At 45.1% G+C, this 15,444-nt stretch overlaps 1 protein-coding gene across 3 annotated transcripts in view; it reads right to left on the bottom strand.

Annotated features, from left to right (window-relative positions):
* MTMR1 (myotubularin related protein 1) overlaps positions 1-15,444 on the bottom strand; it is a 72,487-nt gene that overhangs the window by 31,641 nt on the left and 25,402 nt on the right. For all 3 annotated transcript variants that reach the window (XM_007452118.1, XM_007452117.1, XM_007452119.1), the window contains 7 exons: positions 15,247-15,322; positions 12,781-12,875; positions 12,280-12,387; positions 6,391-6,492; positions 5,990-6,073; positions 4,829-4,978; positions 3,828-4,016 (listed from right to left, as the gene is read on the bottom strand). In XM_007452118.1, the coding sequence (XP_007452180.1) occupies positions 3,828-4,016; positions 4,829-4,978; positions 5,990-6,073; positions 6,391-6,492; positions 12,280-12,387; positions 12,781-12,875; positions 15,247-15,292 (774 nt within the window). In that variant the 5' untranslated portion in view covers positions 15,293-15,322. The remainder of the gene's footprint in view (positions 1-3,827; positions 4,017-4,828; positions 4,979-5,989; positions 6,074-6,390; positions 6,493-12,279; positions 12,388-12,780; positions 12,876-15,246; positions 15,323-15,444) is intronic.

Here is a 15,444-nt window from a genome sequence, read left to right as displayed (position 1 = left end):
CGTGCATGCTCAGGGCTGGTGTTAACCAGGAGAATGTAGTTAAAGCCAGTCTGTTGCCTGGAAACTGATTACTAAAGCTCCAAACAAGACAAATGACAATCAGAAAATGGGATCATGGGAGAAAAAGGGCATGAGTGCCTACTCTGTGCGAGGACAGAGAGCAGGCACCCGGAGGTCTGGAGACAGAAGAGGGGGAAGGAGGGTGAGAAGGGGCCCCACCTATACCCCAGCAGGAACAGGGGGAGGGGGCTCAGAAAGTCCTGAAAGACTCGAACCTGCTGGCCAGACCTCTCTCTATGGGGGCAAAGCAGGGTTCCAGAGGGAAGCCAGTGATGTTTGGACACTGTTCCCCACTGGCCCCCAAGTCCCCAAGGATCAGCTCATAGCAGCAGTGGTGGCAGGGCCATCCTCAACCCTCAGGGAGAAGAAAGCCTAACACCCCTTGGGACGGAGGCAGCTGAAGGATGGACTCAGGGGTTCGTGATTTCAAGCCAGCTGCTCAGCACCTGGTGAAGGCCCGCCAGGATGCCGATCCTGGGCAGCAGGGAGGATTCCCAGGTGAGAAAAGCAAAGCCTCAGAGAGGGCTGGCAACTCCCAAAGGCCAAAGGCAGCAAGTGGCGGGACAGGTTTCCCATGCCCTCAGACTCCGAAGTCCACACACCTCCCCCAAGACGTTGCAGACTGAGCGTCTGAATCCCCCGAAATTCCCATGTTGAAACCTGAATTCCCGATGGGATGGTGTTAGAATGTGTGGCCTCTGGGAAAGATTAGGTGATGAAGGAGGAGGCCTCACGATGGGATTGGTGCCCTTCTCGGAAGAGACGGCACAGAGCTTGCCCCTTTCTGCTCTGGCAGTGTGAGGACACAGCAAGAACGGGGCTGTCTACAGCCAGGAAGTGGGCTCTCACCACGCACTGAATCTGCTGGTGCCTTGATCTTAGACTTCCAGCTTCCAGAGCTTTGAGAAATAAATATTGCTGTTTATAAGCTACCCAGCCTATGATATTTAGTTACAGCTGTCCAAGCTAAGACACGCCTCCCCCTAGTTCTCTCCTGGACCCTCGTCCTCTCCTGGCATCTGGGACCTCTCCCTTCTTCTCTGCGGTCTCCTCCCGACCACCTGGAGCACCCTTTCCTTCACTGAGTTCCTCTCCTACCCTCCACAGACAGCATTTCAGGCGGTCTGGTGCCTGGCCCCGCTCACATGGCCTAGGCTCCTTAGGTAACTTCATCCCCTCCCCTCCAAGGCTGCAACCTCCACTTGACCTCCAACCTGACCTTTTTCTGAGCTCCAGAGCTTTACTGTCCCCACACAGGCTCCTCAACTGCAACAGGTTAAAATGAAATTCCCTGCCTGCATCTTCACTTTCTCAAGAAGAAAGCTGACTTGAAACCCTCCATAATGGAGTCAGGACTTTTGAATTAACATACAGTGCCACTCACCATTGGGTCCTCCATTGAGAGGTGACCCCGCCCACCGGCCAGCAGCTCTCTGTTCCGGTCGGGGAGGAGTAGACCCAGAGACACAATGAGGGGGAGGCCGTGGGAGGACAGGGGCAGGGACTGCAGGGCGGTTGCCATGAGCACAGAGGAGCCACCAGAAGCCCCAAAACGCAGGGAATGGATCTCCCCGGAAGCCTTCAGAAGGAGCACAGTGCTGCCAGATCCCGGAACCGTGCGAGCATAAATGTGTGCTGTTTTAAGCCGCCAAGTTTGTGGTCACTGGTTCAGCACCTCAGGAAACTCACGCGCTGCCCATCTTTCTCCCCACCCTGGTCCTCTCCCAGCTTCCCTGACTCAGTAGCTGACACCACCACTCAGTGCCAGGCCAGACCCCGGGGCAGGGTGGGGCTAGCCTCTCAGCATCCTGTACTGATACACCCGGCACTGTGCATTCTCCTCACCCAATTTGAATCCTTACGCAGCCCTCTACATGAGACTGTCACCTCCCCTGTTACAGAAGAGGCTTCTGGAGAGGTTAAGTAACTTGCTCAGGGTTCTATCGAGCACTAAGTGGCAGAGCAGGGAGGAAACCCCACATGTAACTGAACATAAAGCTGAGGGTTCTCACTACCCTGTCTCTTAGGCTGGTCTGGATACACTGAGGTTTTGTTACCTGGGAGACAGCCAGGAGGGGATGCCAACCAGACGACGGGATGGAAATCCCATCTGGACCTCAGGAGGGATCAGAGCATGATAGAAACTTGGGTGGCAAACTGAACACATAGGGAGTGTTGAGAATCAGGGCACTGGAGGAGATGGCCCAGCAAGATTGGGCAAAGGAGAAAAGAGGACCCCAGACTGGGCTCCAGGTGTGCTGCTATCTGCCAGTTGGGAAGGGGGAGAGGAAGCAGTGAAGGAGGCTGAGCCGGCCAGGGTACAGAGAGGGAGTGGTCCAGGGCAGAGATGTCATGAGAGTCAAGAGAATGGGGCCGTCCACTCCGGGTCAGTAGCAGAGATGGTGAACTTGACCCGAAAGCTTTCTCTGGGACAGGCACCCATGCAACCTTCACATCCACTCCAGGAAGGAGGTGTGCCGCCACTCCCAGTTCAGATGAGGGGATCGTGGTCTAGAGAGATGCAGTAACTGCCCACGGTCAGGTACAAACAACCACGCTGCCTCTACGCTCCCGCGGAGCACGCTGGATGCCCCCTGCCACCCCGCCTCACGGTGGGGGCCGCTTGGCAGTTTTTGCGCCTGGCCCATGGCAGGCACGTGCCTCAAGGGCCATGGGCGCACCTGACGGCTTGTTTGCTCTTTGAAGTAAGAGGGAAGGGATCCTCCCGAGAGTGAGACGGCGGGCGCAAGACGTTGGCTCTTTGGAGACTGTGGTCAACGACGGAATCATCAGTGAGCAAAGAAGGGGCACAGGCTGCCAAGAGAAACAAAGACCCCCAAGCACTGCTTAGGGGGACACGGCGGGGGAACCCTCAGACACCCCCCTTCTTGCCATTCTCATGAATGGCATGCTCTGGCGCACCGCTGAAGGTGTCTCGTGCTGTCTAGAGTGCCCTGCCCGTCTCATCCCGCTGATCACCCAGGGCCAGCTCAAATGCCACCTCCTCTGTGAAGCCTCGCCCAGCGGCACGAGCTCCCCCAGAACACTGAGCTGGCACCTCCTACATGTAGCCTTGTCTGTCCTGGTGTTTCCCCCAGCACCTTGTCCCTAGTACATGCTCATTGCATGTTGATTACCCGAGCATCACCTTACAGGTAGGCATGAGATGGTAAGGGCTGTGGCCACCATCCTCATACCTGAGACTCCTTGTGGAGGGGTCAGGACTCTGACTGCCAGAGGCCTGCCTGCAGGACCACACTCTCAGCAAGTCATTTGCGGGAAACAGAAATGACGCCGTTCAGAGCCCTTCCCGTTGGAAAGCGGGTACTGGAGGCTTGACCGCACAGCCTGGGCCTCTTCAGCTGGTGGGGATCAGATGGGAGCTGGGTGCAGATGGCAACTTTGTGTATCTGCCTTGTTTCACATAGCTGACTCCAATCTAACAGAACTTCAGGCAGATACGAATTAATCCAGCAATCACTATAGTTCACAGGTTAAAGGGACTTCCAAGGGCCTCATGATCCTTTCATTAAAATACTTACTAGATTCTCTAGGCGATCATTCTCTTTCTGGGTCTTTACTTAATTAGTTCAGCAGACAGGATTGTGGAGGGGCAATGAGACGACAGGATTCCCAAGGGCTAGGGACCCAGGAGGCCCAGCTGTGGGCTACACTGCAAGAGTCCACCTTCACTGGGCTATTTGAACGGCATGATGATTTACGAACAGTACAGAAGAAAAACTGCTGCAGCAGTATCAATAACGTACCTTGTTGGTGCTGGCGACCTTGTTTTGCCGGGCATCAAAGATGATGAGTTTGTGAGCCTGCGCGTTCGCATCCATTATCGTTTGCAAGTGCTTCTCATCTTCCTTGCAGCGTTTATCATTAGGGCCCACAAGTGGCTGGCTGCAACGGGTAATCGTTGCCTGACTTTCTGGATGAATCCATGACAACACCTAGTGTTTGAAAGCCATAACTATTAGTACGGTCCTAAAATAATACGTGCTCTAATGACCAGGTAGTGAAAACAAGTGCTCTTCTCAAGCACAGCTGCTTCTGCATATTTTCCTCAAAGGGGAGGAGTCAGCCTGAGGACAGCGTGAGAGTGGCTCTGGGACTCAATGTTTGGGTCAGGCTGAAAGAAGTCTGACTAAATGAGCTCTAAGAATCCCCGCCTACCTTTAAAATTCTATGATTCTAAGAAAACCAGAGACTAAGTCAAACTATGACTGACATCAAGCCCCATTTCTATTTGATTGACTAGTTTTATTTTGTTTCCTAATTTAAAAACACCTTTGGATCTCAACAGTGGCATACGTGGCCATATGAGGACAAAGTAAATACACAGTCTCTTAATGAAATCTAAAGCTAAGCCCCCAAACCTCCCATTTTCCTCCAGCAGCCAAGTGACTCAGGGTTATAACCAGAGCACAAACTCGGGTCTCAAAAACGTTCGCTCCCTGCTTCACTGTGGTGATAGAATCCTGGGTGTACACATATATCCAAACTCATCAGATTGTATCCATTAAACACATGGAGGTTTTTTAATATATCAACAAAGTTGTTTAAAAAACTTCACCCCCTGCTGGCTGCTGTCTACTTTTGCAATAGTGCCCCTTCCAGTATAGGTAGAGCCTTGCACTCAGTATCTAAGAAAGAATGCATTTTCTCAAGGATGATTCACTAATTTTTTTTCTGTCTTGCTTTTTTCCATATTAGATCGAATACAGTATACATTTATATCTAAATGGCAATGTTTATTACTTACCGGGATTCTGCCTTTTGCTCGAAACGCTGCCACTTTTGAAAGGTCGTCATCTTTTACACTAGTTGGCACGACAATGATGGCGGGGTAGGTGTCACAGAGCTCATAATTACTGTTTACTTTGGATATTTTCCAACTCTCATTTGGCAAGCCCTGCAGAGTGTCAGAGGAAAGTCAGGGGGTGGAGAGGAGCACACTTTTACACTTTCAACAAGTACTAAGCATGAACCACATCCATTTCTTCTTTTCTTTTTTTTCAAAAATTTATTTATTTATTAATTTTTTTGGCCATGGCATGTGGGAATCTTAGTTCCCCGACCAGGGATCAAACCCGAGCCCCCAGCAGTGGAAGCGTGGAGTCTTAACCACTTGACCGCTAGGGAAGTGCCCATTTCTTATTTTCTACTAAAATCCATTTGTAATTCATTGTTCATTGCTACTTAAAAGTTTAAATATACATTTATTTAATATAACCCATTTCCTACCTAATTCATTTTTTGAAAAAAACCTAATGAAGCATAATTTCCAAACATACTAAAACATGAAAATTGTATACCTGAATCCCAGTCGTATGCATTTCTTGTCATGTTTTCTATAACAAATGAGCCTAGTGCTGTTCTTAAAAATACCCATGGAAGTCATTTAGAGAGGCAGAAAGTTCTTAAAAATGTCTAAAATAAGGAATATATAAAATCACCATACCAAATATAAGGCGCAGGCAAAGAGTAAGCGCCATGAAAAGAATATCTTATTGGAAAATATCTGGACACTAACAAAGCCCTAAAGGGCTTCTAGGTATAGGACCACCTCATCAGACTGATGTAGCCATGCCACATACTTAAAATCTAACTTAAACCATTGGTTTTGATCCTTACTCATCAATTTGCTACCAGAATATCTAATAAAAACCATCTGGCTGGTTTGGTTTGTCAACCCCCGTCCCTGTACTCCACTTGCACTCTGGAAAAAGGAAGAACAAACAGTGCCATAACCAAAGGTTTGGTATGGGGAGAACGGACATCCAGAGCTGAAGAACCCACAAGCTAGGTGGGTTACACCCATGGACAACTTATTTCAAACGGTTTCTTCTCCACTACATTTCTACCCTTTTAGGAAAAAGATGCTCAACCTATTATTTTCCAATTGATAAGTAACACACTTTACCTGTCTTTTATATTCAGATACCGGATCATAAATTTTCCATCCATTCACTGGAAATTTTTCTTTATAGTTGAATGCAAAGAGTGTCTGGATACAAAACCACAAAATACATATGTCAGCATTTCTTTGCTATGTCATATGCCCGCTATTAAAGCTTTTCATTCAGTTATGAGCTGAATGTATTAAGATTCCTACTTTAACCTGTAAATTTTGAAGCAACAAGTTGGCAGTTTTCTTCATCCTACACAGAACTGACAGATTTTAAATATTCTAATATTAGTTACCAACAGAGAGAAAACAGATAAGGAAACCTCTGGAAGAAAGAATAGTTAAACATGAAATGTTTAGACCTCTGCGAAGGCATTTAGGCCCACACATAAAAAGATTTATTTTGGTGTACGTACCTGCCCATTGGAAAGAGGAAATGCATGTTTGTTGAGGTTTTCAAATATCCCTAGTTTACTCTGTTCTTCCTGTTTATAAGCAAGTCGCAAGTTCCTCATATCCTGTTAAACAATTAGAAAAACTCGTTTATTCAACATGTATTGAGTACCTATGAAGTAGACACCACGCTATGAAGAGATAAATAAAATATTTTTATTCATTTCTCATGAAATATAGTCGGCCCTCCCTATCTGCAGGCTGCACATCCACAGATTCAACTAAGCACGGATCAGAAACACTGGGGGAAAAGTTCCAGAAAGTTCCAAAACACAAAACTTGAATTAGCAGAGTGCCAACAACTACCTACATAGCATTGACATTGTATTAGGTATTATAAATAATCTAGAGATAATTTAAAGTACACAGGAGGATGTGCGTAGGCTCTATACAAATACTAACGCCATTTTATATAAGGAGACTTAAGCGCCCCAGATTCTGGTATTTGCTGGGGGGGAGGGGGGTGACCTGTAACCAATCACCAGTGGATACCAAGGCAATTCGCAAAGCACCTCCAACAAGATAATAAAAGATTAAGTGAGGAAACTGGAACAAAGGGGACGTGTTGGGAAAAAACCTCATCAGATGGAAACAAGAATAAGCTTAGTACATAAAAGACATGCCATCAAGTCCTGTGCACTTACGTGCTAAAGGTGATGTGCCACAGAATCAATCAGTTGTGGGCTTTAAGTTGCTAAAAGAGTCAATTACGGAATTCACACCATCCATCAAATAGAAATGCGACAGAGGTTTCTCCTCTGAACTCAAAGCAAGGACTCTGTGTCATGTATGGCCCTCAGTGACTTCCTTACAGAAATTATAATGCTGTTTCTCAAGACTGGTTTCTGAAAGCACCCTGCCATGTGAGCTTCCAGCCGAAAGATCAAGTGGAAGTTGTCAGGAGCAATGCCAACGAGGTGGCTCTGACGGTGCAGTTTCTTCCTGGGACTGATCTGAGCACTACCCCCTGACCTTTCTAAACCTACGTTGTTATTAGCTAAACACAAAAATCTCATTCTTCTTTAACCTTACATCAAATTTGAAAATAACTACGCCCACAAACAACTTAAACCAAGAGCAACTGGGGAAGTGAGGAAGTTATTGTTGTGATATTATTTCGAACAGCGAAAGAATGGAAATAGTAACCTAAATGTCCATCAATAAACAGGGTCTGGCGAGAGATTACTACAAGCAACTCTATGCCAATTAAATGGACAACCTGGAAGAAATGGACAAATTCTTAGAAATGCACAACCTTCCGAGACTGAACCAGGAAGAAACAGAAAATATTAACAGACTAATCAGAAGCACTGAAATTGAAACTGTGATTAAAAATCTTCCAACAAACAGAGGCCCAGGACCAGGGTCTTCCCAGGCGAATTCTATCAAACATTTAGGGAAGAGCTAACACCCGTCCTTCTCAAACTCTTCCAAATATAGCAGAGGGAGGAACACTCCCAAACTCACTCTACGAGGCCACCATCACCCTGATACCAAAACCACACAAGGATGTCACAAAGGAAGAAAACTACAGGCCAATATCACTGATGAACATAGATGCAAAAATCCTCAACAAAATACAAGCAAACAGAATCCAACAGCACATTAAATGGATCATACACCATGATCAAGTGGGGTTCATTCGAGGAATGCAAGGATTCTTCAATATACGCACACCAATCAACGTGGTGCATCATATTAACAAACTGAAAGAGAAAAACCATATGATCATCTCAGTAGATGCAGAGAAAGCTTTCGACAAAATTCAACACCCATTTATGATAAAAACCCTGCATAAAGTACGCATAGAGGGAACTTTCCTCAACATAATAAAGGCCATATATGACAAACCCACAGCCAACATCATCTTCAATGGTGAAAAACTGAAAGCACTTCCACTAAGATCAGGAAAAAGACAAGGTTGCCCACTCTCACCACTCTTATTCAACATAGTTTTGGAAGTTTTAGCCACAGCAATCAGAGAAGAAAAAGAATCCAAATCGGAAAAAAAGAAGTAAAACTGTCACTGTTTGCAGATGACAGGATACTATACAGAGAGAATCCTAAAGATGCTAACAGGACACTACTAGAGCTAATCAATGAATCTGGTAAAGTAGCAGGATACAAAATTAATGCACAGAACTCTCCAGCATTCCTATACACTAATGATGAAAAATCTGAAAGTGAAATTAAGAAAACACTCGCAATTACCACTGCAACAGAAAGAATAAAATATCTAGGAATAAACCTACCTAAGGAGACAAAAGACCTGTATGCAGAAAACTATAATACACTGATGAAATTAATTAAAGTTGATACAAATAGATGGAGAGACATACCATGTTCTTGGATTGGAAGAATCAACATTGTGAAAATGACTTTACTACCCAAAGCAATCTACAGATTCAATGCAATCCCTATCAAACTACCAATGGCATTTTTCACAGAACTAGAACAAAAAATTTCACAATTTGTATGGAAACACAAAAGACCCCGAACAGCCAAAGCAATCTTGAGAAAGAAAAACGGAGCTGGAGGAATCAGGCTCCCTGACTTCAGACTATACTACAAAGCTACAGTAATCAAGACAGCATGGCACTGGCACAAAAACAGAAATATAGATCAATGGAACAGGATAGAAAGCCCAGAGATAAACCCACACACATATGGTCACCTTATCTTTGATAAAGGAGGCAAGAATATACAGTGGAGAAAAGACAGCCTCTTCAATAAGTGGTGCTGGGAAAACTGGAGAGCTACATAAAAGAATGAAATTAGAACACTCCCTAACGCCATACACAAAAATAAACTCAGAATGGATTGAAGACCTAAATGTAAGGCCAGACACTATCAAACTCTTAGAGGAAAACATAGGCAGAACACTCTATGACATAAATCACAGCAAGATCCCTTTGGACCCACCTCCTAGAGAAATGGAAATAAAAACAAAAATAAACAAATGGGACCTAATGAAACTTAAAAGCCTTTGCACAGCAAAGGAAACCATAAACAAGACGAAAAGACAACCCTCAGAATGGGAGAAACTATTTGCAAATGAAGCAACTGACAAAGGATTAATCTCCAAAATTTACAAGCAGCTCATGCAGCTCAGTATCAAAAAAACAAACAACCCAATCCAAAAAATGGGCAGAAGACCTAAAGAGACATTTCTCCAAAGAAGATATACTGATTGCCAAGAAACACGTGAAAGAATGCTCAGTATCATTAATCATTAGAGAAATGCAAATCAAAACTACAATGAGATTATCATCTCACACCAGTCAGAATGGCCATCATCAAAAAATCTACAAACAATAAATGCTGGAGAGGGTGTGGAGAAAAGGGGACCCTCTTGCACTGTTGGTGGGAATGTAAATTGATACAGCCACTATGGAGAACACTATGGAGGTTCCTTAAAAAACTAAAAACAGAACTACCATACGACCCAGCAATCCCACTACTGGGCATATACCTTGAGAAAACCGTAATTCAAAAAGAGTCATGTACCACAATGTTCACTGCAGCTCTATTTACAATAGCCAGGACATGGAAGCAACTGAAGTGTCCATCAACAGATGAATGGATAAAGAAGATGTGGCACGTATATACAATGGAATATTACTCAGCCATAAAGAGAAACGAAATTGAGTTATTTGTAGTGAGGTGGATGGACCTAGAGTCTGTCATACAGAGTAAAGTAAGTCAGAAAGAGAAAAACAAATACCGTATGCTAACACATATATATAGAACCTGAAAAAAAAAAAGGTCATGAAGAACCTAGGGGCAAGATGGGAATAAAGACACAGACCTACTAGAGAATAGACTTGAGGACACGGGGAGGGGGAAGGATAAGCTGGGACAAAGTGAGACAGTGGCACGGACATATATACACTACCAAACGTAAAACAGATAGCTAGTGGGAAGCAGCCGCGTAGCACAGGGAGATCAGCTCGGTGCTTTGTGACCACCTAGAGGGGTGGGATAGGGAGGGTGGGAGGGAGGGAGACGCAAGAGGGAAGAGATATAGGGATATATGTATAACTGATTCACTTTGTTATAAAGCAGAAACTAACACACCATTGTAAAGCAATTATACTCCAATAAAGATGTTAAAATAAATAAGTAAATAAATAAAAAATAAACAGGGTCTGGCTAAATGTACTACAGTACCACTAATGGAATACTACAGAGCTGTTAGAAACAAGAAGCAGCTCGTTATATACTGCTCTTAAGGAGACAGAAGGTACATGGTTGTGGCGGGGAAAGGGGCAGGACAGTGTATATAATATACAACCATTCACATTTTCAAATGCATACTTGTGTGCATAGGCCATCTGTGGAAACTGGTAAGAGTGGATGCCTGCAGGGAGCAGATCAGGGTGGCTGGGTGTTGGGTGGAGGGAAACTTACTTTTTACTACACTCAGTTTTTGTACTTTTTGAATTGCATATCACCTGTTTAAGCACGGCCCTGGTAATTCTAGGCTGGAAAACATTTTAAAGAGGCTATTAGCAAAAACTCGCCCCAGCCGCAAGAAATACCATAGGAAAACAGCCACAGGACATCTGCCTAAGTAACATTAGGTTCCTGCTGTGCCCTCCCTCCAAGCTTCTGTGGCTACACACGTGCCACCTCACTGACTGAGCTGACTTGCTAGTTAGGATTGCTCACAGGGAAAGGCATTACAGGCAAAGGAAACAGCATGTGTGAAGCCCCAGGAGTTTGTGTGGGGTGGGGATTGGGGGGTACAGGCAAGTGTGCACAACTCTAGGAACCTGGATGGCAAGAACAAGGGGAGGGTGGCTGGAGAGGGAGCTGCCGAGGAAAGGAAGTCCGGCTCACACCGCGGGGTCTCCGTAAGTAAGTTTTTCCTCCAGCCCAAGGGTAATGGGCAGCTAGTGAAGAGTTCTGAGTAGGGAAATGACCTGTTCCAGAATTACAGAATTGATCAAACCGCCCCCCCCCCCACTCTGGTTTCAGTCCTGCAACGGCTTCGCACTGCTCTGCATGCGGCACCCTGGACTGAGAATCAGGACAGCAGTGATTGGTCGTAGGGGAGGACTGCCGTGTGGTGCCCAAGGTGAGCCTAGTAAAAGCCAGCAGATTCCCGACCTGGCACAGTAAAGGGTTATTTGAAAAAGTGGATTCAACTGCAGTCTAGGGCCAACCAGAGGAAGGTCTCCTCAGAGATTTGATCAAAGCAAACAGACTGCCAGGAATCTAATCCAAACCCCAAGCTGGGGAGGGACCTTGATGATGCTGTAGGCAGGATCTCTTGCCTGGTATTTCAGGTGGGTTTGTTAATAAACTGTATTCCATGAGGCAAAGTCATTGGGAATAAAACATCAGTTAAGGCGGTTCTTAAACGACTAGTCCTCGTCAAAGCTGTCACACAAATTTTACTTAACCCCTTGGAGGAAGGGGCGAAAACCAAAAATAAGCATGGCTCAGGTGCAAATTCCAACATAGCCAAGAAACTTAACTGTGTTTTTAATCACAGAATTTATGAATATTGTTGTCCCTTTAGGAGGTCTCTGACTGAAGACTAGTCTTATTGGGACAAACTGGAAAAAATATTGATCTCTGCTTTCCACTTGATTTCTCTGAAATGTAACGAATATCGTCACCGCCTAGGTTACAGGCCCATGTTAACTAGAACACCTCAATGGGAAAGAAGCGGTTTACTTCAACGGCTTATATAATGGCCTGAACTGGCTGATGGAAGGCTGAAGAGGTCTGGGTCCTGAAAGCATCTGAGTCACTAATGTCCAAAGTACTCTTACTGCCCAAAGGCTGTGAAGAAGTTCCAAGCTAGCCACGCCCTCTAGGTTTCTCTCATGTCTGGACCGTACCTTGCACATGATCTCTATGCCGCAAGAGTTGTCTCCATGGCTCTGCGCTCCTATCTTCTCAACTCTGCTGATCACTCCCAGGGGGACATCGAGGACGAAATGCGGGTCCTGGGTTCACAAATTAACATGAATGCCAATCAGTGTCGGCTAACAGAGCTTTCCCATTTTAAGTCTCCGCTGGCTTAAGCCACCTTTGCTCACTTCGCATTTCCTCTTGGTCCTGGCTAAGACACCAAAGTCTGATTTATAACCTGCTTTGTGAAGTAGACATTGAGACTACAATTAAACAACCCCCTCACCCCCAGCGCAGGTGAAAGTGCTACTTTAACAGCCCTTTTTTTTTTTAAGATACAAAATCTGCTTGCAAATGCGCACATCTTAAAACTGACCCTCTGTTTCTCTCAGGGTGATGGGATTTCAGGATACTATTTACTGTCTTCTTTATTGTTTACTTTCTTCTGCAGTTATTTTAAAAAATAAAACACACTTTTAAATACTCACTCTCTCTACGTTCTTGAAGTACATCTTAAAGTCTGTCACTGTCAGGGTGCCACTCACTGCTCCCACAAATGGGCAGATATACATGACCTCTTTCACTGAAAGAAAAAACCCAAAATATCATCTACTGCCATTGACTTGTGTCAATAAATCTTAACATGGGTTTCCAAATATATAAATTTGTGATTCCAGTTTTCTAGAAATTTAAATTCTTTCATTACTTTAAATAAAGGCATAGATGGATAGTCTTCTAATAAAATTCCGTTTTTTAAAACAGAATTTTGATTTGCTACTTGAGGTTTTAAGTAAAAGGCCTCATAATAAGTTACATTTTGTCATTTTTTTCCAAGTGGTTCACACTTTCCCTGAGTGATAAATTAATCACATTCAAAAACACATTAATTAAACTCTGAAGAACCTGGGCTACCATTTCATAACTCACTGCTAATGAAAACTAACTAAAGCTAAACACTGTCCCCTGATGCACCTCCAAAGAAACTGCTTTACAGATGACAAAAACCAAAACCACATCAATGAAGTGGGAAAAGACTGCTTCAAATTCTTCATCAGCTTCCATATCAATTTTATTTTCTTAATGTTAATATCAATATCTTTCACATCAAAATCAACAACATATATGACTCCTATGAATGTTAAGAGGCTCACGCCTATCACAAAGATACCACATCTTCCCAATCTTCCCAAAGTGCTGTTCCATTCAAATGGCAGGAATGGACACAGCTACAGATGAGTCCGAGGGGATGAATAATGGTACTAAAGATGTCATTCAGCCAAACTCTCAAAACACTTGCATAAACTTTTCTGTAACTCATTATATACCGAGCGGCTCCTATTGCTGGGGTTCTGGGTATAACTGGACAAGGTTCCTGCCCACCAGGTGACCCGTGAGAGATACTACACAGAAAATTACCATATAGCCTGATAAATGCTATCAGAACCATGTGGACTCAATGTGTTAAGAGCTCAGAAAAGGAATGACTTAACTCAGCAGGGAAGCGGGAGAGGGGAAGGGAGGAGAGATCAGTGAGTTGCCAGAGGTTAGTGTGGCTGGGTCAAAGGGTGCACGAGGATGATGGGACACGAGGCCAGAGAAGACCTGTTCATGAGTGTTCATAGCAGTTTTATTTGTAACAGCCAAACAGCAGAAACAACCCAATAGTCCATCAATAGATGAATGGATAAGCACACTGTGGTGTACCCACACAGTGGAGTACTACGCAGCAATGAAAAGGCATGACTGCTGACCCACGGCACTCACAATATGGAAGACTGTCACAATAATTATGCAGAATGGGATAAGTAGACAGAAGAACACACTCAATGATTCCATTTCTATAAAACTCTAGAAAATATCAACTAGCCTATAGTGCCTGGGGAAGGGCGAGAAGGCACGGGAGAGAGGGATATAAAGGGGCCTAAGGAAACTTCTGGGGGCTGATGGATATGTTCATTATCTTGACTGTGATGATCATTTCCCAGGTGTATAAATGTGTCAAAACTGTTCACGTTCACTTTAAATCTGCGCAGTCTGTTGTCCGGAGAAGAAGAGGCATGACATCATCAGCTCTGCACTGTAGTCAGATTGTTCCAGAGCAGCACGGAGGCAGGGCGGCTACAAACGCTCCCAGAGGAGGAAAGCCCAGAGAGGCCAGAGGAGCACCAGGAGTGAATGAAGTTCCAGAAGCCAAAGAGAAAAACAGTTTCGAAACTCAGGTCAGGCTGAACAGAGTCCTGAGCCACAGACTAGGCTATCCAGCAGGAGTAGTTGTTTGGAGGTCCTGATAGGAGAGCCCAGCTACTCCAACACAAGATGACCGTGCTCTGAGACCCGGCACGCGCCTTTGGGAGAGAGCCATGAGGGAAGAAGGCGACACTCGGCCTCACAAACCAGGCTGTCCGACCTAACCCCGGCGATCGTGAGGTGAAGAGGCCACAGCCGGCTGCCCGCCCCTCCAGTCCCGGCAGTCCGCCTCAGGCCGTCGCCCTTACAATCCAGGGTGGCGACACATGCCCTTTTCCTGCAGTAAAACTGTACTTTCTGGACTCTTATAAGCCCCCAAAATGTCTTTGCCAAATTCTCAAAACTGTCATTAAAGGTATGATATGGATCGTCTGTCAATACGTTTTCCTTATAGTGAAGCCTTCCAACAAAGCAGCGAACTGACGTTACCGTGAGAGTCTCATCAGCCTTCAGTTCGTGGGGAAAAGCTGGACCCCTCTTCTGTTGGTACTGCCACCTAAGACTCGTTCGGGGCTTAAATGGGTCCTCTACAGTCCCTTATCTCTTAAGGTCATGATGACATTAATAAGAATGACTAGGTCTAGTCCATCTGTCCCCTAATTAAATTGGTCTGGCTGATCTCCAGCACATACATCATCTGTGCTTGCGAGTAAAGTGCCATTTCATTTTATGGGTCTCTATAAGCAAAGTGTACTTGTTAGACTTACCAATGGCCTTGATTGATTCTCCTGGGAAAAGGGGCGCCTCTTCCATCTGTGCCAGCTTATTTCCATCCCTTAGAGCCTGGCAAGAAACCAAACAGGAGTAAATCTCACTTTCCAACTGTAGACCTGGGAAGAATGGTACTGTTCTGCGCTCTTGCTACAAGGCTACAGAAGCGTGCAAAATGTATGCCCCCCCCCCCC

The sequence above is a fragment of the Lipotes vexillifer genome, unplaced genomic scaffold (assembly GCF_000442215.2).
Source record: "Lipotes vexillifer unplaced genomic scaffold, Lipotes_vexillifer_v1.1 scaffold1081, whole genome shotgun sequence".
In the NCBI taxonomy this organism is placed as follows: domain Eukaryota; kingdom Metazoa; phylum Chordata; class Mammalia; order Artiodactyla; family Lipotidae; genus Lipotes; species Lipotes vexillifer.
The sequence above is the reverse complement of the archived record's forward strand: the minus strand, read 5'-3'. Positions and strand labels throughout refer to the sequence as shown.